The sequence below is a fragment of the Triplophysa rosa genome, linkage group LG17 (genome assembly GCF_024868665.1).
Source record: "Triplophysa rosa linkage group LG17, Trosa_1v2, whole genome shotgun sequence".
Taxonomy (NCBI): Eukaryota; Metazoa; Chordata; class Actinopteri; order Cypriniformes; family Nemacheilidae; genus Triplophysa; species Triplophysa rosa.
Window position 1 is genome coordinate 20,270,975 of NC_079906.1, and position 27,242 is coordinate 20,298,216.

At 40.7% G+C, this 27,242-nt stretch overlaps 1 protein-coding gene across 1 annotated transcript in view; it reads left to right on the plus strand.

Annotated features, from left to right (window-relative positions):
• The first annotated feature begins 2,201 nt into the window (after positions 1 to 2,201).
• Positions 2,202 to 27,242, plus strand: part of plxna3 (plexin A3) — a 125,809-nt gene continuing 100,768 nt past the window's right edge. Inside the window, 3 exon segments of the mRNA XM_057356344.1 lie at positions 2,202 to 2,381; positions 9,301 to 10,580; positions 15,151 to 15,333. Coding sequence (XP_057212327.1) covers positions 9,396 to 10,580; positions 15,151 to 15,333 — 1,368 coding nt within the window. The 5' untranslated portion in view covers positions 2,202 to 2,381; positions 9,301 to 9,395.

The following is a 27,242-nucleotide window of genomic DNA, read 5'->3' on the forward strand; positions in this document are numbered from 1 at the left end:
GTTTAGTTTTGTTTTTCGCTTCTGCGTGTGATATCCAAGGTAAAATCTGGGTCTTAAAATGAAGTCTGTTCAGAAGCACTGTTGCAGAACGTGTTAACATGACCAAACTTGGAAGAAATGAGTCACACGAATGACACTGTTAGAAGATAAAAACCTGATAATAAATCAGATTTCCCAATTAAACTAACAGTTAAACATTAAAGGCGTACAGGACACACCCGGAGGAAAATGTAATAGCTCTGTGGTCGCTCTTTTTGGAGAAATGAAAAAAAGGGTTTATTAAAGTATCAAACTCGTGTGTTTTGTCCTTTAAATTCTCAAGAAGAAATTAGAAATGAACACAAATGAGACAACTGTGTTGACATGTGTTGCTCTATCATAAAGTTGGTTTAATAGTTCATTGACTTATAGTTCTGTTCCTTTGCGTTTTCTAAAACCCACGACTTTCTTTATGTCATCTCTTGAAATATCCAAGATTTTTCTTTAAAACGTCATCTTTCAGGAAGCACATGATCACATTATGGGATGTGACAACGCTCTGCTCTGATGGGGTTTAAGTTTTCATGGAAAAGCCACGATCTTCCCTCTCTCCGCTCTCGTGTATTTCTCAGATAGTTCTCCATTTTTGTCTTTTTTTCCGGCTGTGCGATGCAGCTCCGAGCAGCACAGTTCCTCCATGAGCCCGATGTGGTTGAAGAACTGAGGACTACGGGCGGCTGAGCTCAACTGGCTTCAATTACAGATGCTCACAATTACAGAGTGAAGGAACGGGGCCGGGCAGAACGTGCCAAGTACAAACACTGCCTGGATCACAGGAGGAGAAGGAGGGGTAGAGAAGAGAAGTCAAAACGCTACCATCCTCTCCCACCCAACCGCTGTTATTTTGGGTCCTCTGTAGTTTCAGCATTTGGATACTAACTGGAATTTAGGAACTGTAGGGTATCACTACATTCAAGCTTTGTCTTTAAATCTGACATATGTGAGTTTTCCGTCTCTCCTTCAGCTAAATCCGCTGAAAATGTTTCCCTCCAGAGTTGTAAAATGCATATTAGCGAAGTCATTCTAAAGGCTATTAGCGCTTATGATTAAAAGCGCCATTGGCACGGATTGGTAGATTTGCTGTGTTTACATCGGGACGTTTTGTGTTTGTTTACCGCCGAGTGTCATTTTCCCTAAACAGCCATTTGCTGGGCCACATGATTTGAATAAGTGGATTGCGTAGCTATTTGCTTGCAGATTACATCAAACTTCATTAAAGGCAAAAAGCATAGGACAAATCTAATGCAGGCTAGTCTCTCCTACAGAGATGGTAGAGAAGACAGTCTACATGCTCTGAACCACATCATAGACACCCGATGTGACAATATGATTACTGGAAATCTAATGTTAGAAAGCTTTTGACATGTCCAGAATTTAAAAAAAAATGTCACAGCTCAGAGGTTTGTTTTTCACGGCTCCAGAGGCCCATATGGTGTTCTCAGTTTTGCTTCATTGAAATATCAACATTGCCTTGAAAAATTCCTTGGGAGACATAGAAACGGTTGACGCAGAACCTACAGTTCTAAAATAAATGAGGTAAAAGCTCTGATACTTTGGTCTCACTTTAGTATTCAAATATATGCACGATTTTAGTTTTCTGTCTCTGTAAGAGGAAAATGAGATATTAAAGAAGTATTGTTTTCATTACACTTTATAACAAACCTGCCTCTTAATACAATCTGGTCTCCTGAATGCCTATATTATGAAAAGCATTTTTATTACCGTTGAATCCTCATTTTGGGTGGGGATCAGACTGCATTCATAAGCAAAAGCATCCAAACAATATCTGATCTCCCAGTGTCATGACCTTAATTATTCTAATCCAGACACATCAGTCTGTCTTCGTGGTCTGCCTTCACTACTCAACATCTGGGTTGGTGGGAATCCTAAATGAAGGGCGGGGCGATACCACTCATTACGACAGGCGTGATTGACAACTACCCATAAACCACATTTACTGATTCCCGACAAATCCCGTGACATATCGCACAGACCTTAAACACACGAATTTCAAAATACAAAGAATAGTCGATTAGATTATTCTAAGCCCTCGCATATGTTTTATTTTTCACTGAAGTGTCCAAGCGCACCCCTAGTATGAGAGTGGTACGGTCCATTTTAAAGCGATATCAGCCGACTCCACGCTTCCAAAGTAAAGCGAGGCGCTTTCCTGAGGTCGAGATCGGAGAATAACATGCCATCGACGCGGTGAGCGCATTTACGGCGTCGACTGGGTGTTTTGCGCACGAAAACGATACGGTATCTCTTCACTTGCTTGGGAAAACACCGGGCGGCTCTTGAAAAACACGAGCGTGGATGTAACTGTTGCACTTTGAATACAGGTAGGTGTGCGGTGATACATTGTAACGCAGATACATTGAGTGATCCGCAAATAGTCGTGCGAGATCTGGACGTGCGTGATGCATTTTACTAACATCGTGAATGCGTGGACTGGAGGTGTGATGCGTGCTTATTTTGTGGTAAAAAAAATAACAACGCAGTCTCGTAGATGAGAGAACGAACGGTTGTTGTGGAAAAGATTGTATTGGATGTGGTCGTAAAGCAAGCAAGCGAAGCATGCAAGAAAGAACAAAGGAGGCATTAAAACGAGTGTTGTGTTAAATTGTGATGAAATCTCCATGCATTTGTGTTGTGCTTTGAGGAATGCGTTTAAAATTGCCAAACCCTCTCCGTTTCTCGTGCCCAATACACAATAGATGATTATTACGGTCTCGCCTGTTGGTGGTTGGGGATGCGTGGATGTTTCAGCTTCACACATGCAGATTTGTCATTTCTAATGCAAAGTTCATTTGATCAAAGACTGTAGATGCAACGATGGCTTGTGGTGAAAGACAACGTGATCTAGATCTTTTGTGAGACATATCATGTGGGATAGAAAGGTGATGATATGCGGTATACACGAGCTCTGTCACATCTGTAACCAACCCAGTCACATGACTCAAATATTGTTTTCCTCAAGGCAAATGACCCAAATGTTGCATCTCTGACTATTAATGTCTACGGTAAACATCAACCGTACTGGCCCATTACGCGTTTTAACATCGATTGCGTTTATTTCCCATAGCTGGTTTCCGTTGCGTGGGTGATTTGCGCGTGGAGATCCCACGTAAAGGATGCAACTGATGAGTTTGAATCAAATCGGACCATTTCAAGCATTTGGAGCCGGTGTGTTTGATACGCGTGATGGGGAGGATAAGAGGGGCTGTGGCTGCCTGGCAGCGGGTTCAGGGGTGTTGTCACCCGGGCTGAGATTGCCGGTGATTGTGAGATGCCGTGGAGGAGGGAACCGTCAGCAAACGGGCAACACGCTGTTTTTAACACTTTGCCGAAAACAAATGTGCGACGAAATGCCAGACCCAAACATTCTGATCCCCGTAAAGCCATCAGTTTTGTATTCGCACATGCATTACTAAAATAAAAGGTAATGTATGAATAAATGTATGAACAACGCTCATACCCTGCAGTTTATTGTATACACAAATCGTATATAATAATATTTAGTAGAATGCGTAGTTTTAGTTGTGTATTATGCAAATGTATGTGTTCAAATAAGCATTTTGACATGATCAATATTTTTCCCTCTGTATGTGTATACTGCCAAGTGCCATTATTTTGGATTTCTATAATTCTGTGCATCGGAGAAAAGAACTGAAGAAAATCGAGATCTCATATCCATTTGGTGTGTTGCTCCATTGGCTTCTACGTGATTTTCTTCAGGCTAGATGAAACTTCAGCGTAGCAAAACTAAATGGATTCATTTAGGCTGGGAAAACCTTCCCGGATGATTAAATCTGTGCATTAACCGACAAACTGTATAGAAAATTGTATTAAAATGTGAAGACCGTCTGCTGTTATGTTTAGATGGTGTTGTTGACGTATGCATTGCAAGTTATCTGATTTACCCCTCGCCTAAAAAACAGATAACTCGCAGGCACGTTTCCTATGTTTCACCCCAGCACTAAAGCTACATGCACTGAATTCAAAACAACATCGCTGTGTGCACGAGACGTAAATGTGTGCGCCTTTAAAAACAATAGAAAGCCGTAAGTACTGTTCAAGTAGTGCACATGAAGCAGATGAGTCTTTTAGAATTGTGGCATTATTAGATGATGACGGTTTGATTAGATCAGTGCTGGCTTATGAATAACCCGTCTTCATCAATAGAAGCACAGTTCCTCTGACCTTGCTGTGATCATCTCTATATCAACACACACACAGCGTCTGTCGTCTTTCATCAGGGCTCGTGCTTGTTTGAGTGCAAATCTCAGCTGTGATTTGCTGGTCAAAGGTTTTGTTTATTGTCCTGCGCGGTCCGGCCTTGCGGTGTGAAAAATAGTCCCTGTATCCTTGAATGGGATCGTAGTGCCGAATCTCATCCTGTGAGTAAACCATGACTACAACTGCCATGTGGAGTCACTATGGCTGCTAATCGGTGAACAGTTTCTCTCTCTCTAGCGACCACCGCGGTAACAAGACCATCCTGGCGTGTGAGGTCACAGTGGTGTAATCTAGTACTCCTAATTCAGGCAACTGCCCAAAACACCTTAGCAACGCCCTAGCAACCACCCAGAACGCCTTAGCATCACAGTGCGAACCTCTTCATGGGCAGATACTAAACAAATATTTGTTTGTTTGTTGCATGTTTACAGTGGTGATGTCGTTTTGCACGCGTGTTCGCTACACTTTGCCGCCCTAAAAGTCGTTTAAGGTCTGAAAAAGAGAGCGTCAACGGACAATCTGACCCTGACCTCACAGGATGAGATTGGCAACTAAAACAACAGAAAGAGGAAGTTATCAGAGGACACACGCTGGTTCCTAAACTGTCTCGTATGACCCTGAAAGCTCATATAGCTTAGAGTTACGATCTCTAGAACTGAATTGCACAATATTTATGTTGCTGAACTGTATGGAGGATTTGGTCTTTTGTTAACTCTGTAGATCTGTGGTCACTTGAAGACGGAATCGCTTATACACACGGCTGCATGTTGCCAACAGATACAGCATACGATATTTGCCTGGAGGTCTGTCTGTTGGATCGAATTCTCTTATTTCGTTTAAAACAATATTTTTGAAGAGAAGGAACAGGCATGGAATGAATTTTTGAGAGTTCACGCCAGTTTAAAAGCATTTGGTTGGCTAATTGTTTTTAGTGCTGCAGTCTATTAATTGAAACATCCTGATTCAATTAATAATGTCTGTTAAATGCGTTACTGAATAATAATTGTTTATTTGGATGCACCGATACCAAGCTCATGTACTCATACTCGTACACACCGATACCAAAGACCGATACCTCACGTGACATACATAGAGCCCTATGATTTCCGCAATGCGGAAAACGCGGACGGAATCGAGGAATCCAGTCATTTCCTAACAAGAAATTAGCGCTGAACAGCTTACGTAACAGTTAACAAAATATTCCGATACTGTTTAAATATGTATTCTGCTTGTTTTGCGTTACCGTGTGTGAAAGAGTGGTGAGGTTGCGTGTACTGAACGCATTGTGCTTGTGGAGCTTTCAGCGCCAGCGTTTCACTGCACGAGGACACGAACACATAAACAAACACCATTTGCGGCGATCCGTCAAAATAAAAGTCCGGTTGACTTGAGCAAGTTATAATACACTCACATTTTACCACACCACCCCTCTTAAATTTTTTATAATTTGACCACAGAGTATATTGTTTACTTTAGTAAACTGAAGTAAATGTGCCAGTAAAATTGTGCTACTTATCATAAAAAATAGAACTTGATTAAAAAATAGTACTTAAATTTAAGTAGACCTAAAAACAAAAGGAAAAAAGAAAATGTACCAGTAAGATACTGGTTTATTAACATTATTGTACATTATACAGGCATCGGTTATAGGTATCGGTATCGGCGAGTACCAGAAAAAAATATCGGTACTCGTACTCGGTCTTTAAAACATGGTATCGGTGCATCCCTATTTCTATAGCGCTTTTAAAAATGAGTGTTTTACAAAAAGAGCAAAAACAGCACGAGGACAGACATACAATTTACATCCAAAAAAACATCCAGACATCTAAATAACCTCACAGGGTAAAACAAAGTTGGTAACCAAGCAACATTAGTTTCCATTGTATGGACACAAAACCACTGAGACATTTCTCAAAATATCTTCTTTTGTGTTCCACAGGAAAGAGTCATATACAGGTTTTGAACGATGTGAGGGTGAATGTTTAGAGGCGTGGAAATGTCCCCGCAGTAACAGACCGGTGTACATTCACGAACGTGTCAAAAGTTAACAGAAACAAAATGATTATACGTTTATGCAAATTATGCAACGGTCCGTGGGCATGACGTCTGAGGCTGAGACTACGGATGTCCTAACTTACATTTCGTATTTGCAGTTGTTTAATGTATAGCTTCATAGGTCAAAGCCTACAGTTTCCCATGCGTTTCCCTTGTTTATGCAAATGGGATGTGGTCAGCGTGTCCCTTCACATGGAAACCTGAAAAAATGAATGTTTATATGATCTGGGAAACACCGCAGGTCACTGCAGTCCCGAACGGATGAGGAAGCACTGTTATGATGTTTACTGTTGCCTTATGATATTTATTATTTTGCTGTTGGGCTGATGCGTGTCAGTGTGTTATTGTGTGAGGGATAGGGCGAAAAGATTTTGATTGTTTCATCTTTCTAATCGAGAGCTGTTGACCTTCATTACAGACGTGTGCAGGAGAGCAATATTGTGAGTCCTTCATTAGATGGCTAGTGACCTAGTGATGGTCTCTCTCTCGCTCGCTCTCCCACTCACACAAATAAAAGAAACTTCAGCAGTTTCTCTTCCCTTACAAAAGTGTATCATTGTAACCATAATTTCTCACATGTTAACGTGTTTTTTATTAGTGGCATTTTGATGCAGCCCGTGCTTACCGTGGTAAAATGTTATATGGGTATTTTTTACCAGGCTTAGACGTTCAGAATCTTTTAGTGAATTCACAGCAGACAGGTTTTAAAAAACAACTTTCACGGCATAGCTATTAAAATGTGGACAGAAATAAATGGATATTTTGTGCGTTATTGATATTTCATGGCATTTGATTCACCCGACTGTAGCTTTCTCACTTCAGAACCGCCAACCACAAGAGCATTCCTTTGCCTTTCTTTTTCCTTTCTTTTTTAATGTGTCCCATGGTCTAGGTCTGATGGGTGTGCTCATTCAGCAGTGATTAACAGACAAGCTCAAATTAGTGCTATATTAGTCTGGGTGCTGTAAACCCGTACGGGTGCGGTTGTGCATGCGAATCGGCCGCTGGGTTGCTTTATGGGCACGACAGAGCTTGTCTCAATCTTCTTGTTTACAGTTGGGCCGGGCAGAAAGGGCAGGGCGTTTGTCAAAAATATTGATGTTTCTGAAAAATTGCAGAGTGGCAAATCGTCGGTCATGTTCCCAAATAAATATTTGTTTCAAATGGGAAAGGGCACAAGTCTGTGCCGTCCCCGCGACTGCAGGCAGCTTTGATGTGTCGAATGACGTTATTGCTTTAGTTTTGCCTGGTTATCTGATCGCTCTGTGTGTTGATAGGAAATTTAGTAAGAATGATTTCGCATTTGATTTCATTTTGATATTGCTTGGTTCTGGCCCAGATCTGTGACCACCCATTGAGTGGGTCTCTCTCTCTCTCTCTCTCTCTCTCTCTCTCTCTCTCTCTCTCTCTCTCTCTCTCATTCTGCTAGCTAAGGCATTCAGATTTTTCCACTGGCACCAGCCGGCTTCCACTGTGCTAATGAAATTACAGTGATTGCTGTTCAATAGCTTCTCCTGCGTATCAGGGAATATATTACAATACATCATTATAATACAATGAGCAAGGATTTTTGGATTTTAGAAATCTGAAGGCAGCAATGATTTTCCAGCATTGTTTGCCATGTTGAATTACCGGAATCTGAGATTTTAAAGGCGTCAGTTATTAAATAGCCGCTGTGTAATTGACGTCTTTCTTGCTTGAGATTACGGTTGAATTAATGAACAGCTTGTGAATGATTCCACTGCTTATTTAGATACTTTAATGTGTGATTCATATATGATCGAGGATGTGTTTTGAGCACAGACACAAATTTGATGGTGTGAATGCAAAAATAACGACTCGCTGAGGGTTCTCCCCTCCCTGCAATTGGTCACTGAGCTACAGGAAAGCAGCAAAGAAATAGGAAGTCCTACCCCACATTTATATATACAGTATGTATATATATAAATAAATATAGTTTCATAACTTTTTCCGGTATGCTTGCAGACTTGTAGTTGTTTCTGTTAGAACAGAAGAACATTAGACTTGGCGAACATTTGAAAACATCTCGAAATGACTAACTTATCTAAAGGCTTTAAGCTCCAAACCATTGACCTCTTCTTGCGATTTTGCTAAAACCAGTGTGTTCAATTTTCCCTTTCCCTAACCTTTCCATAGGTGGACAGATGGATGGATTTGTAGATGGATAGATGAAAATAGATTATTAAAAATGAATATTGAAGAGATCAAGATTATATTTTAAGCCAATGTTCTTTACATGGTAGTATGAATTTTTTCGTTTTTATTACATGATTATACTATTTATTTGTTTGTTGTGTGATACAATATTTATGGTCTGTTGGTCTGAAATCTGAGAAAAAATCGTAGCATTCGACATGATCGTGTTCATCATACAATAAGAATAGTTTCCAAGCGTTGTCCACTTCTCCCTTTCGTGTTTGTTTGTTTTTTTCATTTCTTTCAAGTTGGTGTTGGTGTAGAACCCCAACTGGAACCAGAAATGTTAAATTGCTTAAATTCTCATTCCTGCTCCTCTTCTTAATTAACAAATGTGCTCAGGATTAGTGCTCGCAATGGCCATAAAGGTTTATTAGCAATTCCATTGAGTGAAAGCATAGGGAGTGACAAGGATTGGCACCAACAGAAGCCACTCGATCAATACGTACCCCTAAAATCCCTTCACCCTGCTATCACACACTGGCTCATGAGTCACTCGTGCTTTCAGATACAGTCCAGGCAGGCGGTGGATTGAGTCCAATGCAAAAATGGGTTTTAAATGGTCGTTGTCTGCATGACGCGTGGAATCAAATTTTCCTTCTAACAACTTTAACTTTTTTGGTTCCAAAACTTCCTTAACATGACATGAAATCTATTTCAGTTAAACTTTTGAAGATAAGAAATTGCTTTCTTTCTCTCTACATAATCTATTCCCAAACTTACTCAAGTGTTTTTTTTCTCTTCTTGCAGACATGAACCACTGAGACGGCAAAAGACAAAAAGCCTGGGATACACTTGAGGGAAGAGCACCGTCTCATCCCCTCCACAACAGAAGGTTTGGAATCATGAAGTCATTGTGGCTGCTGGTATTTTTCTTCTCTGTTTTGACCAGGACCAACATGGCGTTTCCCATGTCACCCACTGAACCCCCTGAAGTCAGCGGGACCTTCGGGGTTAAAGACACGAGCCTCACGCACCTCACAGTGCACCGCAAGACGGGCGAGGTCTTCGTGGGAGCCATAAACCGGGTCTACAAGCTCTCTGCCAATCTAACCGAACTGCGTTCGCATCAGACGGGACCGGAGAATGACAACGCCAAATGCTACCCGCCTCCCAGTGTGCGGACCTGCGCGCAGAAACTGGAGTCCACAGATAATGTCAACAAGTTGCTGCTGGTCGATTATGCTGGCAACCGTCTGGTAGCGTGCGGAAGCGTCTTGCAGGGAGTGTGCAAGTTCCTGCGGCTAGACGATCTCTTCAAGCTTGGTGAACCACATCACCGTAAGGAACACTACCTCTCCGGAGCCAAAGAGCCAGATGGGATGGCTGGAGTCGTGGTGGGCGACGACGACGGTGATCTGAAGAAGAAAAAGGAAGGTGCCAGTCGCCTCTTTATTGGCGCAGCCATTGATGGCAAATCGGAGTATTTTCCCACTTTATCCAGCCGTAAACTGGTGGCCAATGAGGAGAGCCTAGATATGTTTAGCCTGGTCTACCAAGATGAGTTTGTGTCCTCTCAGATCAAGATCCCGTCAGACACCTTGTCTCAATATCCAGCGTTCGATATCTATTAAGTCTATGGGTTCTCCAGTCGCACCTACATCTATTTCCTCACTTTACAACTAGATACTCAGCTTACCCAAGTGGACGCCACCGGCGAGAAGTTTTTCACTTCGAAGATCGTCCGCATGTGCTCCAACGACACCGAGTTCTACTCCTACGTAGAGTTCCCGCTCGGTTGCACCAAGGACGGGGTGGAATACCGACTCATCCAAGCTGCATACAAGCACCGTCCGGGGAAGATTCTGGCCCAGAGTCTCGGCCTGTCTGAAGACGAGGATGTCCTGTTTGTGATCTTCTCACAAGGTCAGAAGAACAGGGCTAACCCACCCAGAGAAACGGTACTGTGTCTGTTCACACTGCGCCAGATCAACCTGGCCATGCGAGAGAGGATCAAGTCGTGTTACCGCGGCGAAGGAAAGCTATCTTTACCGTGGTTGCTGAACAAGGAGCTACCTTGCATTAATACAGTAAGTTCAAATTCATTTTTCAAATATGGCTACACCTTTCCTCTTGACATAAAGATCCTAGTTTGTTCTGTCGTCCAACTCTTATCAACCAATCCGATTGTAGGGGTGGGTTTAGCTGGGCTACAATGGTTATGAAGAATCTGGAAATAGCAGAAAATTGTCAAATTTTGTTTTTCTGGCCTGAAAGAGTCATTTGAAATTCTTGAAACCTTACCACATAGATTTTTATTAATGATCTTTAAACTATATACATTATTTTTGTAATCCATATATCTTTTAAATAAAAGACGTGTTTATCCATGAACATGTAGTCTATTGGTGAAATCAATCTTTGATTTTATTTAGTTTTATTTGTAGCAAACCCACATGAAAAATATTATAGTTCTTACAATACTTGACTGTAGTATACTTTCATATTTACTATGGTAAGATTAGAAAAACACTAGTCTCTTGGAATTTTACTTCAGTTTACTATAGTAATTACTAAAGTATGCTAGAATTTTTTTCAAGAGGGAACCATAGTAACCACAAAATAACCATGGTTTTAGTACAGTAACCACAGTATAACCATGGTATTTGTAGCAAAACAAGGTTATGAGAACCAATTCGCCCAATGTTACTTCACTTTTACTATAGTAAAACTGTAGTTAACTTTCCTACGGGATGCCCAACATCATCAAACAAGCAAAGGTGTTATTCCTGACTCTAGCCAAATCTTGATTGATAGTTTTTAAAATAAGAAAGCTCCAAAACCCCAGCCCTCTTATTTCTGATTTGTTGATGTGAAATTTATAAAAGGATGTTGTTCATCCAGAAAGTTGTTCTGCTAAGTTACTATAACAAAGGGCAATTTAACTCTTGTTTTTGTTGTCGGATGTGTACAACTGATTTGAGGATGCTACACACGATAGCCATCGACCTAATTGTGACGTGTTGCAGACTCTTCAGGAATGCCTGCGCAGGAGAAACTGTCTAACATGATTACACATCTTAATCTGATGTAATGTATCTTTGATGAAAAATCTATTCAAACCAGACAGGGTGGGAAGCAATCGCTTATTACCAAAGAGATGAAGAAGGTGGCTAGACGTCAAAATCAATACGACTCTGACATTTTAAACCAGTCAAGCGTAGCACATGACCTGCCTCTGGTTACACTCTTACACACTTTCTTTAGCACTTTGAATTTGGTGGGCAAAGACGAAGAACAATTATGATATAATAACAATTATGATTTTTTATTATTTATCTGCCTTGAAGCTGGCCAGCGGCTGCTTTGACATTTTGCATAACCCGTTAAAAAGAGTCTGTTGGCAACAAAGAGGTCCAGGGGTTATTTTTTAATAATCCTCTATGTTTAGGAAAGTTTAAGCATCCTTAACATTTTAAAAGATAATTACTGTCCAGTTTGAATTTTAAATGTTTAATGTTTCGTGTTGATAATTTTACCTGCTTTAACTTTTAGTCTTTTGGTTTTTAGTTTTTTTCTGTTAGTTTAAATATTTTAGGGCTAGTATTATTGCATTAAGCAATATTAAAATGTTTAACACTGTTCAATTTCTCAGAACCATCTAATGCTGACTTTACGATAGTTTATATAATCATTTCTATTTTAAAATATAGTGCCTGTCAAAAACGTAAAGCTGCAACCCGTAACTTTTGTCTGTATCACCTTCTGTAGTTAATGTAGTTTTCTTTACATGTGTCAAGAAGTCCTGACTGCTCAAGTTTTAAATCATTATTATAAACTTGCTGTTGTGAATCAAGATAATAAAAGCAGTTTTTATGTTCTTGCTTAAATGTGGTTTTTTTTGTAAATTTTTTTATTAAACTAAAATGAATTCATGGTCATTTTAATCAGTTTAGAGTCATGGAAATATGTTTTTAAGTATAATTTTTGTTTATGTGCAACTGTTGGCAATACAGTAGCTTTTTACCCCATAATATAACCGACATCAGCAGCACAATAAACGTTAATTTTAGGTTGGCTGGAGGACAGATGAGAGGACGGGATTGTGTATGTAATTGCGACGGGAACAATAGCACAGCACCTCGCGGCCCGAGCAGAGCAGATGGGGTGAAGATGGCGTGGTTCGATGACCTCGTTCCTTCGGGGGGGGAGTGGCTGCGGTTGTTTTTATGAGCAGCAACAGGGTTCCCCGTGACTGATGCAAATCTGCTTCTGATTCCAGCTACGGGCTGCTAGGGTGTTATTAGCTTTTCCTCATGCGCGGCGACGGACCTCCGCCTTATAATGAGAGCATGCGTGTCCGCCGCAAGCTCATGCTTCGTTTAATACATTTACCCTTCATAAGCATGCAAAAAAACAAGCCGTTCATCCCCCACCTCCATCATCATTCAGCACCACGCTCACAAGATGCTTCTAAGAATTTGGGCGGAAGGTGCCAAAAGATTTAGGCTGTTATTAGCGCCACAAATTGTCTTTGCTTTGACTCGATAGCTGCTATAGATGGCAAATTGAAACTCATTGGCTGGTAAAGGAAGCGCAAAATAAAAAAGTGCTCCCAAGCAATAATTCTGTCATCATTTATTCACCCTCATGGAGATCAAAATCTGTACACGACTCTTCTGTGGAGCACAAGAGAAGATATTTTGAAAGGTTTTGAGTCCATACAACGGGAGTCAATGAGATCCAATGTTGTTTGGTTACCAATGTTCTTCAAAATAGTTCTTTTTTGTTCTGCAGAAGAAAGAAAGTCCTACAGGTTTGGAATGACACGAGGATACGTATAAACGATATAAAAAATGTCATTTTTGGGTGAAATATCCCACCCAAAATGTTTGTGACAGGTGCAGTTTTACAGAGAAAATATTTACGGCCAATCGATTCCCTCAGCTCTCCATTGGCTGGTGCTTATAAACCCTGAGCTCGGGCACACATCTTGCTGATGTCATACACATTTAAAGGGGAGGTGTGCCCCCTCCCTGCACTTTACAGAGGTGAAAGGATTTTTGTGAGAGGTTGGAGGGCGAGGGTCCAGAGAAAGGCGGGATTGAAAAGCTCTGTGTTTTAACAGCCCAGTTCTGAGACGCCTGGTAATGACTCAATAGTTCACCTCCGGGATGAACCGGGGACTAGGTGGACGCTTGGTGACATCATCATTAGTCAGATTGATATGCTGCAGATGTTACAAAATTGCTAACACAATTGATTTTTTAATAACTCTTCCGACATCTTGAGGAAAATGACATTTTAATATTTTTTTTCTCCCTTCGTGTCAGTGGACACCCATTAAAATGCACTGAAATGATGCTTTGCGGAGACGTTCGGAGGGTAAATTGCGCCTCGATCAGGATAGAGCACATCTATAGTGATAAAGCACTGACGCTAAAGCAAATTGCAGGATGATGTCATGTCTCACCGAACGGTGTGCGTTTAATCCCCCCGAGCTCACTTTCGCAGCCCCTGTTTAGGTGGCTTTTCTCTGCCCGATCTATTAGCTGGCGCTTCCTGTCAGCGATACCGTGATTGGAAGATAGCCGGAGAAAGCTATCTTCAGGGTATTTTTTTGCTTCAGTGGATGTGTTTTTATTTTGGTGATGCATTGAACATGCATAATGCAGGTAAATGCATTGTTCAAAAAGTGCCATTCGCACAGGATGCATTCTTGAATTTTGTCTTTTGAAAGTAGGTAGGCCTACATGTGCTATTTTTGTGCATTTTTTTCCAGCCATTATATTATGAGTGCAAAGTGAAATATATAGAAGTTCAAATAGTTGAACTCTGAACGTACATGTGCAAGTGCTGTATGTGTTTATATTAACAACAGTGTTTGGAACAAAAGTTGTCACAATATCAGATTTTCACCACACTGTTATCATAGCCAAAAAAATGAACAATTATGATATTATCACGGTATCTAAAGAATTTAATAAATTCATATTTGTGACGGATTATGTGCAAAATAAAGTTTTGTTTACATACTACATGTCTGTGCTGTGTATAATAATTATGCATGTATAAATCCACACACCTACATGTATATATTAAAGAGTTATGTAAATGTGTTTGTACGTTTTATATTTATAATTTATATTTCTATATAAATATTTCATATATAAATATATCTTTTTCTTAAAATTATACTTGCATGTGTGTGGATCTGTATACATAATTATTATGTTCACGCACGCGCAATGCAAACAAAAACTTTTTTTTTGCATACGATTAGTCACGAATAATCGTTTGACGGCGCTAAAATCAATGAATAAGTTCATTTTTCATCTTCGTGTTTTCTAGACCATACACGGTATTATTTGCCATATTATCATAAGTGGTAAATCACAATATCATCATTAATAGTTTTATTTATATAACAATATTGTCAGTATCGGTACATTTCGCAAGCCTTTACCAATTTAAGATGCTTATAAATTTGTCCTCTGTAAACATGATTCTGTTGTGTCCTGTGTGAAGAGTCTGTAAATTTATCTAACAGTCTATAAAAATATAATTCATATAAATGACATACAAATATTTAAAACGTACGCCTCTCCATCTTACAAATATTAACCAATACACTTCGTTTTCTCTTGTGTTGTCCTGTAGCCCAAGCAGATTGGTGATGATTTCTGCGGCCTGGTTCTGAATCAGCCTCTCGGGGGGCTGAAGGTCATCGAAGGCACTCCTCTGTTTGACGATCGGACCGACGGTATGGCATCCGTGGCTGCGTACACCTACGGCGATCACACCGTGGTCTTCGTGGGCACACGCAGCGGCCACCTAAAGAAGGTAAGAACGGTTTAATCTCATTAAATTTCTTTTACAGCATATGTGCGTGATCCATGAGTTGTTGGTTGTGTTTTTTTTTTTTTTGATGGTTGGGAATCCACATTGACGTGATTATGCTTTGTATGACTGAGTTTTGTTATGATTGAAGCGCAGTGATGGAAGGCAGAACTGTCGAAAAATAAATCCACAAGGAATTCTACTAATCCCTCAATGATGCGATTTAACCGAAGCTTAGCAATTACCGTACGGGATAATAAACACTAGAGAGACCCTTTTTCCCTTCCCGATTCCGATACCTCGGCTCAGGGTATCGAGTACTGATCCGATACCTGGGTGTGTATCTGTATACTGCTGTATATACATTTATATATACATATATTAATAAAACATGAACAAATACATAAAGTAAACTAGAGTATTTCTATTATCTGACAGACGGTACTGTTTAGCGTGTTGACAAAATGTTTATATGCTCTCCTACTTGTAAGTCGCTTTGGATAAAAGCGTCTGCCAAATGAATAAATGTAAATGTCTCAAATATTTCTGAACGTATGCTAGGCTACAATCGAAGGCTAGTCCGGATTAAACGCTTTCAATTTTGTATATTTTATGTATTGTGAAGTGAATCGGGAAGAAAAACGAAGGCAGGACTAAATGTTTAGATCAGGAGATGTGGGCTGTGTATGACGTGTTGGGGGCGGTTGAACGAGGCATTTATGATGTCAGCCCAGAAAATAGGTTTTCTTAAGCGGGGCGAGCTTTTACTACCCGATTTGATGAAAGATTACAAAGACAAACATGTTGGAATAACATGCACAGTGACTAGGAATGTGCATTAGCTCAAATCTGGACTCCATGTTGATTTTAAAGGGACATCTCGCCCAAAAATGTCATTCATTTACCCTCATGTTGTTCTAAACTTGCTTGACCTTTTATCTGTAGATCACAAACGACAGTCACCATTCACTTTCATCTTTTTCTGTACAACGAAAGTGAACGGTGACTGTGGTTGTCATTGAACCATTCCTTATGTCATACAAGTTTGCGCTTATGAAATATTAACCATGATTTACTATAGTACAAGTGTAGTGACCATGTTTTTTTTGTCTGATTCTTTACTACTTGTATTAGCATAGCTTTACTATAAACATCATGGTTATGATTGTTGTAGTAAGACGATGTACATTTGTGCTTAGTATGGATTTACTCAAAATAAACCTAAAGTTATTATAGTTAAACCACGGTTAAAGGTTGAGCAACATGAGGGTGAATTGCAATTTTTGGGTGAGCTGTCTCTTTAAATTCCTGCATGCACCTTTTCCTTTTTTCCTCGCACACATATAAACCACCAACAAAGCAACAATAAAAGCTCACCACCTTGTGTCTCATTCCATTCAGGCAACAGCTGTGGATGTTTAGAGAATAATGTGCCCACTGGTGAGTTTAAGCAAATTCTCCACAGAAGTTATAATCTTTCTACCTCAAACAACAGCTAACAGCTTCAGTTAGTTGGCTCACATTTAAGCCCATATATGCACATTAAACCTCAAGGGAACCAAAGTGAGAGGGTGGAGTTGTAGGTTTTTTTTAGTCTGTCTGTCGTAAATGGTTCAAGCTGTGAATGAAAAGAGAGAGAGACGGTGCATTTAAAGTTAACATTAGTCAGCAAGCGGCCCTGTAATACGAGACCTATATGAGGTCATCGCAGGGAACGCGCATTCGCCATGATTTCACGATACAGTGGAATCTCGCATTAAAGAAATGAAATTAGGTTCGACGTGGCACAAATCGTTCTGAGAAGACGACTTGGCTCTTTCTCAGCAGACATCATAATTAAAATGAGGTAGAAGGGAGGAAGTACGATACAGTTTTGTGAGCGCGCCCGGTTTTGTCCAAGCACGCAGCTGGAGAATATAAATGCGATCGCATCCATTCCGCAGTCAGAATAGGGGGCCGGGGGTCAGTCCTGTGGGAGCCGTCCTGTTTTGTTTCTGGTTAGGATTATGTACGGGAGTTCGTGTGTAAACATGTTCGGATATACCTCCCATCCCCGGTACATTCGCTGGTGATCAAACTGTTTGGAAATACGGACGCGTTCGGATATTGAATTTTGAGTTGTTGGCAGGCTGTGGTAGTCGTTCTATTGTCTGATGTTAATAAACAGAATAAAGAGTTTATGGTTTTTCTGATAATAACCAGCTCTGTTTGTTGATCGAGATTATATGATGTTACGAAGAAGCTCTATATCCACATGGTGTTCGTATTGACCGCAAATCACAATAAACACGCTGTGAGGGGAAAAGCTTCATGTTTGTATTTCTCGCAAACATTCTGTCAGGATGAAATGCCGAACGGTTTGTGTGCGAATCTGGACAGTGTTAGGCGGAGACTGGATCTGGGTTTGAGGGATGCCGGGAGTTATTTTGTAAATGGGTGTTTTATTAACTTTGGCCACTTTTGTCCTTGTGGACTTTTAAAAGATAAACTGTTGGTTTGTTTAACTTGTCCACTATTTCCAGTGAGTTATATACGTACGTCATGGGAGAAATTAATCATGTTTCGTTTTTTTTCATGTTTTTCACATCACATGTCAACATGTCTGCGGTTTAATATCCGAACATTTTGAAATACGTTTTAAAATGTTTTTAGAATAAAATAGGAGACTTCTTTTTCTTGAACTTGTTTATTTTTTTAGCTCACATTTTATGTATCGTAAAAAGTGTACAAATATTATTAACCATGTATGTTTGTATATTTGTGTTATTTGGCACAGTTATGGCTTGATTTAAAAAAAAAGAATTATTTTTCTTGCCCCTAGTTTTTTTAAGGGATTGTTCACCTTCCGTAACGTCGGATGTCCAAATCAGGAAATAAAAAAAAAAAAACACTGTACTTTTTAAACGATTAAATACTGTGTCGTCAAATTTGACAAGCACTTTTTAATACTTTTATTGTTTAGATATATGTGCTAAACCCATGACAAACATAAAGGGTTACTTATAATAATGATTCATTACAAAAATAAAAATCACAAAATATGGACATAAAATTATATCAGAAAAATGCATGTCGCTATATCTAAAGTGTCTACCAAATGCGTAAATGTAATGTAAGTGCCCACAGGAAAATCTTGACGTTTCTTTTTTTGATGACAGTTTCAGTCAATAAAAGAATGATATCGTTTCTAACAGTTGCCCTTGTTAATTTTCTTTCGCAGATTGTTTTGCCAAGCAATTTTGTGTAACCTGTGTTTTCTATGGTAGAAATATGGTTAGATAATTAATACGCTAACTCGCTCAGCCGCAAGAAAGGGCATTTAGTTGTTGTGTAATGGTGTGCTGTTTGTTGTGGTTGTGTAGAGTGGTTTCGGAGTGTTGAGTACCTGCTATAATGTGTGCGAGAGAATACAGGAGGAGGCTGGGTAATTACCCCCTATCTCCCCTCGCAATAGCTTGTTTGTTTTGGCAGGAGAAGAGAGACAGAAAGCCGCTTTTCTCAAGCTGTACGGAAATCACCCAGGAGTCTTTAGTACTTCCTGCCCCCAGTTGGCTGCGAGTCGAGTCTGCCGGGATGTAGTTTTGACTGCATGAGTCAAAATACTGGAGAGTTTCGTTACAACTCATTTTTCTCTGTCCTACGTAGATTTTTCCCCTTGAATTAATGGTGTTTGTTGAGGCGGGCATTACTTTTATAATCGCTCATATTTAGTAATAGTTAACAGTATCAACTTTCTGAACCTAAATAGTCTTGCATTGTTTGTGCTACAGATACCAAAGCATCTGGCTTTGTGCGGAGAGCTGTTTCATTCCCAAGCAATTTGATTGCTTGGTAGACCATAAAACAGGTGAACCAATCAAATAAACTTATATTGAATGAGGATCCACCTAACAACCGCACAAAACCCCCTAGCAACTGCATAGCAATGGCTTGGCAACCACCCAGAACGCCCCCTGCACATGCACCCGCTCACGTTTCCTTCATAAAACGTACCGATCTAGTTTTACACCCTACACGTACGAAACAGACAGAACGGTATTTTTGCCCGATAATCTACGTCTGGTCTTTGAGGAATTCTGTCCCTCCTGTTGTACTTTTACAAGCCAGCGTTTAACCGGTAGCCTGGCGCTGCTTTCTGGCAGCCGAGATATTAAGCAGCCAGCGCAAAGCCAAATGAAAATAAATACGGCAAGTTATTTTCCCCAGCACCTGTGCTGTTCTCATGCCGGTCACAGAAGCGCCGGGCTGCTTGTGGATTCTGCAGTCTGAGCCGGAGAGGCGGTGCAGTAGAGACGGGCAGGAGATAATCTGACCACTGGGAAATAAACCCAAGGTTGTCAGGTTTTTTATGGAATGCTTTACCAAGCGGGCGGCACGGATGAGTGTCTGTATATCATTGGGGTACACACACAAATGGCTGCCATTGAATCCTTAATCAGGTGCTTTTATGTTGGTTTATTGTAAAGTCTATTTAGCAGCTAAAGGATCTCAAGGTAGCTGTAGTATGTCATCAGAACGGCCCCTTATGCGCTGACCTCCTCGTCTCCATGACCTTCTTTTCTCTGTAGAGAATGGAGGTGGAAATCATCGGCTGTGTTCAGAAGCGGTCTGAAATGTAGTCTTAATTATGTTTTCGAGTGTTTGTGCGGCCCTGAGTTGAACATTGTGCTATTCTACAGTAAATGTTTTGAACGGTAGGCCTAACATGTGACTTCGTCACGTGATCTTGTTGCATTGTGGGTTCTTGGGTTTCGGATATTATCCAAATGTTTTTTTTTGTTGCATTTTTAAAGGGAATGTTCAACCAAAAATGCAAATTCTCCTATCTATTCATTCTCATGACTCTTTCTTCAGAAGAAAGCAAACGAAGATATTTTGAGAAATGTCTCAGTGGCTTTGTCGTCATACAATGGAATTCAATTGGGGTCAATGTTGTTTGGTTACCAACATTCTTCAAAAGACCTTTTTTCGGCGGTAGAAAGTCAAACGGGTTTAGAATGACATGAGGGCGAGTAAATCATGAAACAAGTGTGTTTGCATTTAGGGAAACATCATACTGTACGATATAATACTACGCATACTATATAATGCTGAAATGATAGTAGTTTGCTATTCTACGCATAACAGTTGTGCAATTTCGTATGAAGAAATGGATCCTATTCCGCATGCCGCCGTGATCCGGTGAGATCATGTTTATGTTTTATAAAGATAAATGCGCCTATAGGGTGGAATTTCTCATTCCGTGCCCAGACGCAGACGCATGATACACGATTGAATCCAGCAGATTAGTTTCCCTGTCTCAGTGTTCAAATTGATTAATGCCTCTCAAAATGCGTCAAATCCCTGCGCTTCGCCAGAAACCGCGCAACGCTCCGTTCACAATAAAGGAGGTTTTCTTATGAACATGTTCAGGTGAGTCACCATAATCCTCATAGTTGCACACGAGCTGCGAGAATTTTAATTTCTTTCTCATCACCTGTGTTTTTTATCCCCTGGTTTTTATTATCGGCGTGTTCACGTCTTTGTCTCCAGCCCACGGAAACTCCAGAGCGGAGCTGAACCTTCAAGCGTCTAATGGATTCACTCAAAAGAGGTCAAAGCTGACCACTTGAGCGGCCATTTTGCGCCTGATTTTCGCTCTATTCAAATCCGAGTGCGATTGGCCTGGAAATTGGAGCTAATTTAGTGGCGTAAATCAGCTCGCGGCGAGCGGAAGAGCGAGGCGCGGGCGTGCAAATGGCCGGGAGGCTGATTTACGAGCAGGCTCGGCCCGGAGCCACGTTTGATCATGGCTAAATCTGTTTGCCGTAAATCTGCTAGAACAAGTCGGGGAAGGAAGCGTGTCTTGGGCCGGGCGGCACCGCATGAGTGTCATCCTGCCCGTGACTCATTACGAGCGCTTGATAATGAAGCCCCTTGATCAGCGCTCGCCCCGTGTCGGTAAGAACGATGGCGGGAGCGCGCAGCTCAAGGCATAGAAGTTGGAGTCCTGCCCGAGGTTTTCGCTGTATTACTTTAATTAGATGACTGACTTCTACCTGCGAATCTGATGTGTTTCTGTCGGCGGTGGTGTGATGACATACAGTGGCTAGGAGATGACTTCTGGCAGGGCGCTTGACACCTCTGAGCTGTCGTGATGTGCGGGCCATCTGAGTACTTGTTGAATTTATTTTTGGTGCAGTTTTATTGGGCTACCATGAGTACAAATCATCATTTATAATAACCCTTATTTCACAAAAAGAGCTTTGACTAGTAACACTTTACGAAAAGGTTGTATTTGCTAACATTGGTTTTGTATGTTTGTAAGAAGGCTATATGACATTATATGAATGGGTGAACAGCTTTTGCTTATAGAGATTTATTTATGTAATTATTCTCTTGAAAAAATGTTCAAAAGCCACTGTAACCATCGCGTACAATATTATCCTACCTACAAATAATAAAAGCACCATATACTGTATTTATCTATTTGAAAGCGTTTAAGATGTTACATAGTCAGGTTCCTAGTCAGACAAACAGTAACTGCTTTGTAGGTCTTAAACGTACATATTTATTTGCAAGATATGCTGAAAAACCTTGACCGCATTCACTTGCATTCTTTTACAGTTTTATATTTTTTTTATATTTCAGGCTTTCTTCTAATGAATCGATATAAACTGATTTTCCTTCAATTTCACCTCGCTCAAGATATCACAGAAATGTCATTGGATTTTGTAGAAACCTCTATAATTTTACCTCGTTTAATTTTGACCAAGACCGGGTCAGTTGTACACTGTAATTGTGTCTGGCATTATAATGACATGTACAGGATCACGTCCAGGCGTGAGGTGAACCGTCAAATTTAGACTTTCCAACATGGCTGCCTTTGATCTTTCTGAGGCGTTTGGTTCAATGTGCGTAATGGAAACTTGTCGTAAATGGAAACTTGCCTGTAAATACTAATTTATACTTTCATTAAAATGGCACCCATAGAATGTTCAGATTTTTAACTCTTATTGTGTTTCGTAAAGATGTTTGGTTTTGCGTGCTTCTGCTACCCTTGTTTATGTTAATGCATATCTTTTGACACGGGTTTGCCTGTTTTTCAGTGAGTTTATTGGGAAAATATGGGGAAAGAAACCAGGACACGTTGCAAGCCAGACTCAAACCACAACCACCTGAGCTGCAATTTGCAATCAGCACATTTAACCTCTGGATCCGGAGAGTCTTTGCCTGCCGTTCCAGGCATTCGCAGTAATGGCTTTACCATCTGGCTTGGCTGTCGCAGGTTCAAGCTAATAAACACGAGCGCTTACGTGTGTCGTATTGTAAGATTAAGGGCAGACTGGACCACCTTCTGTGATGCTCCGGCTCTTATCTTGCCTCTTTGTGTCATAATTTAATGGGATGCTTGATCATTTCATTAAAGGTCAAGACAGATGCATCTCATAAACGGATGCTCTGCGTTTAGGAGAGCAGCTCTTAAGCACCTGTCTGCCGGTAAGAGCCCTGGGCATGTGCCCACCTTCCTTCGGATTCATAAACTGGGCTGTGCAGACCCGGCACGTGCTCTCAGAATAGGAAACATTCTATAAACATTAAATGAAACTGAAACGTGAAAAAGACGTTCGCCTCACAGCACCGGTGTAGATGTTTCACTTTTTTCTAACCGCTGTACACGAGGCTCCCATGGGAACACGAAGGGCCATTTTTTTCCTCACGTACCCACCTCAAGTTTGACAGAAAATAACGCGTCGCGTTTCAGTCAGCTGCAGTCTGCCCGCTAGCAGGTCGACGCTTCTTATCATTCAGTTCCCATCCTGCCGTGTCTCAATTTCCGCCCGGCCTCACCCCGTGCCGGAGCTAACCTTGGAGCCGCGTGCTGAAAATGAGCCATAAGATTTGCCATTTGTTTCTCGTCCTCGAGCTACCGCAACCTCGACGGCATTTATTACATCGCCGCTGCCCAGGAGGAAACGACCCTGTTTTCCTGGATGCAGACGCATTAAAACGGCTCATAATAACGCCAGTGGCGTATCATCACTGGAGATTTAAATCCACATTTGGTAGCTTGAGAAGAGGCTGTTATTAGTAACTAATGTTTGTCAGTGTAAATAGTGTTTTATATTCGCAATCTTATGCGTCTCTGTGTGAAATGTTAGTCAACATGTAATTTTATAAGCAGATTGATTCTATTAACGAATTTTGGATTATAAACGTTGGATTGACATAATTATATAGCGATAGATGGATAAAATGAAGATTTTTTTTAGCATTTTGGTTTGCTTTGGAATAATATGCACAGGTGAATCGATAAGACCGGGAACATGAACTGAAGTGTCTTGAAATGCAGTGCTGATGTCATGACCACTATTTGGGTGGGACGTTGAGTGGCACCTCCCACTTTCAAAATGGCAAATAGCGTTTAGTTTACCTCGCAGGCTGAAATCAGACGAGAAGCTAAAGTGCAGGATGATGTCATAAAAATATTTGATTCGTTTGGTAGATGTGAGAGACTTAAAGGGGTAGTTCACCCAAAAATAATAATTCTGTCATCATTTACACCCCAACGTGTATGACTTTCTTTCTTCCGCAGGACACAAAAGAAGATATTTGGAAGAAAGTTGGTAACCGAACAGCGCCGGCAGCCATTCACTTCTATTGTATGGACACAAAACCAATGCAAGTGAATGGGGGCCAGTTACCATCATTCTTTAAAAAATCTTTGTTGGAAATGACAAGAGGGTGGGTAAATGATCACAGAAGTTGTGAATGCTGATGTCTTCTAAATGCAAATTTGTCATTTTGTCAACATTTTCATACGAAACGCCAAAAACCGTTCATGATATTTTTTATGTGTTTCAAATAATTTGGATTTTATGTTGTATTTCAGTGTGGTTTATATTTTCAGCCATACAGTGTTGCGGATGTATTGTATGAGTGAGTGTGGCTGTTGTGGTTTTGGCAGGCAGAGAGTAAATGTCTCTTTCTAACCAGCCGTCTGAATTGAGATAGTGGCACTGTGTACAGTCATCTGAATGCAGACTCTGTCCTGGTAAACAGATCAAGTAGATTGGGTCTCCAAAAACTCCCCTTACAAATAGTCTGCTTGTCACATGATTCGAGGTCAGTTATTTAATAAGGCATTTCACAAAGGAGAGCTCTGTGGTTGACCTGCGTGCTACCATCACACACGCTGCTCTCATTCTCTCGCTCACCAGCTCTGTTCACTTCCCATCCGCTTCTGTAGAGAAATCAGCCACAGACCTGCTGAAGTAGAGAATACAGAGGCGTCTGCGTTTAATGCCAGATAATGTGGTGTTGAGGGGAAAAAAAGAAAAAAAAAATCATATTGCATTTGGTTAGGGGATGTTCACATCTTTAGACGGATCTTTAGGTTTCTGCACCACTGTTAAAGTTCAGCAGTTCACCTAAAATAAAAATGTCATTCTTTAAATCTTAAGTTGTTGACTTTCTCTGTAGCACAAAAATAAGGAAGAATGTGCTGTTTTTTGTTTTCTATGCAATTGCAATGAACTAAAAATAATATTTTCATTTTAGGTCGAACGGTTTCTTGAATGTTTTTACAGCCTGTGGCTCTCTCATCTGAGGCCGCGTTACGAACGACACGTTAAGATCTGCGCTCATACGCCAGCCGAAGTTGCAGATTTTGTTTTTGTTTGCACAGGTTGCATTTCCATCTGCTGGTTCGGAGCTTCTGACTTGACAGCATAACACAGAACATCTGTTATTTTGAAGAAAGTCCTGAGAACGAAGAACTTCCATTTGTTAACGTTTGACAAATAGACACCACCGTAGTTCTGGACAGTCGGCTGTTCATTAGGTTTTCTTTAGTGGACCCTTGAGTATGTGTGATGTGTCCGGACGACTGTAGTTTATCCCGGTGGTTTTTCACTGCTGGTTTGTGGACGGAAGAAAAAAAGCTGTGTTTTGAAGATATTTCGAGAAATGTCTCTGTGGTTTTGTGTCTATACGATGGGGCTCATGTTGTTTGGTTACCAACATTCTTCAAAATATCTTCTTTTCTGTTTGCAGAAGAAAGCAAGTCATACAGGTTTGAAATGTCACGAGGGTGAGGTAATGATATAACGAATAAAAATCTGTTAATAGGTTTACATTTAACACAGTTTGCCCAAATAAATATTGCGTTTAGGTCATGTTGCTAATATTAAAGCATTTTACCCGGTGTTTTTATGTTTATCCTTTATGCTTTTGTTGCATATCCACAATAGCGTTCGTATGTTGTTGATCCTACACAGTTTGTTGAAATGTGCATAAATGTGTTTGTTTTAAAATCTCGGAGCAGCACCAGTGGTTTAGTCTTACTGGTTGCCTCCGGATCCGGTTGTTTACGCTTCCCTCTGTCCCTCTGTGTTGATAGAAGCTTTTCTGCCTGTCCGGCAAGCCAATAATGGAAAGCAATCCGCTGTGAGTATTTAGATATGGATATGGTTTGTCCAAGGTAATTAGCTTTGGCCAACTCAAGGGATCAGATCTGATGCCGTGGAATAACTGGAACAGACAGATGGTGCAAAGACGCGTCATCCTGCCGTGCCCCCCCGCTTGACAGCGGCCCCTTCCAATTCAGTCTTGGTTAGAACCTTATTGAAACGGTACACAAGAAAAACGTTCGGATGTAAATATGCTTTAGTAAGCCGAGAGAACACAATACGCTAAATAACCCCACGTCAAAACAAACCGACCCGCTGCGTCTGATTTCACATCGATTTCGACCGCAGCGCTTTTTCCTTACGGTGGCGCAGATATGAATGTCGTAGATGGCTTCGCTGGAAATATTTCATTTGGTTTTCTCTGTGTTGAATTTTCAGCTTCCAAATGCATTGGTCACGGCAGCTGCCAGACCGAAGTGAGTGTTTAGGTAAAACAAGAAGCCTCGCTCTGCTTTCCAGATCCTGAATGATCAATGGTAGATATTTCTCTGCCTTTTGGAAAAGAGAGACGGGCAGAAAAGGTGAGCGAGGATTCGCAGCGTGCAGGCCGGAGATGTGTTTGTTCTCGGGGGAGAACGATTCTCCTCCATTTTGTTGGGCTGGAGGAAAGCGTTCCGGCTTCTTGTTTGATGGCAGGGCTGAAAACTGTGCGACTCGTATCTGAAGACTAAAACGTCAGGAGGGGTGAAAGTGGATTTTTTCGCACCGTGTGTCAGAGCCAGGCACCTGGAACTAGGTCATTTCTCCAGAAGAGCGCGAGAGAGAGAGAGAGAGAGAGAGAGAGAGATTGAAATGGGGGTTGTGAGGGGGTTCTGCTCGCTCATGCGGTGCATCTCTGGATCTGTCTGTTTATCACTGTAGTTGCTGCTAAAATTGCACTGTATTGGACGGCCTTTATTGGTTTTGCATAACATATTTGCATGAATAAATCCTGTTTGCACTGTGAACAGTTAATCGGTTCACTTTTTTTCAGAAAGTTTTTCTTTGTCAATCATGATTTGCTCCATCTGAATGATTTCCCCTTTAAGGTGATGTCACCAATGGCTGCATAGATTTCGACCAATGGGACCAATGTTTGTTTCAGGAGGGGAGCAGCCCTCAACAATTTGACTTTAAACTGATGTATATAACAAATTCAAGTAATGAATAAAACCTTACCAACATTTTATCTTTTTAATATCCTGGTTTACTCTGTAATGCAACACATTGGAAGTAAAATGGGTTTGTGGTTTTAATTTCATCTTGATCTAAAAAGAAGATGTTTTGGCTGGCTAATATATACTATATATACAGTATATATATATATATATATTTGGCTGATATCTGAAAACATTGCAAATATGATCAAATGGCTCCCATTATGGCGTGCGTTCCATATTTTATTTTCCATAAGCGGCCTCTCATCTGCTCTGAGTCATATACTCTTTATGAATCTATTTAAAGTGTCTTAGTCAAAACCAC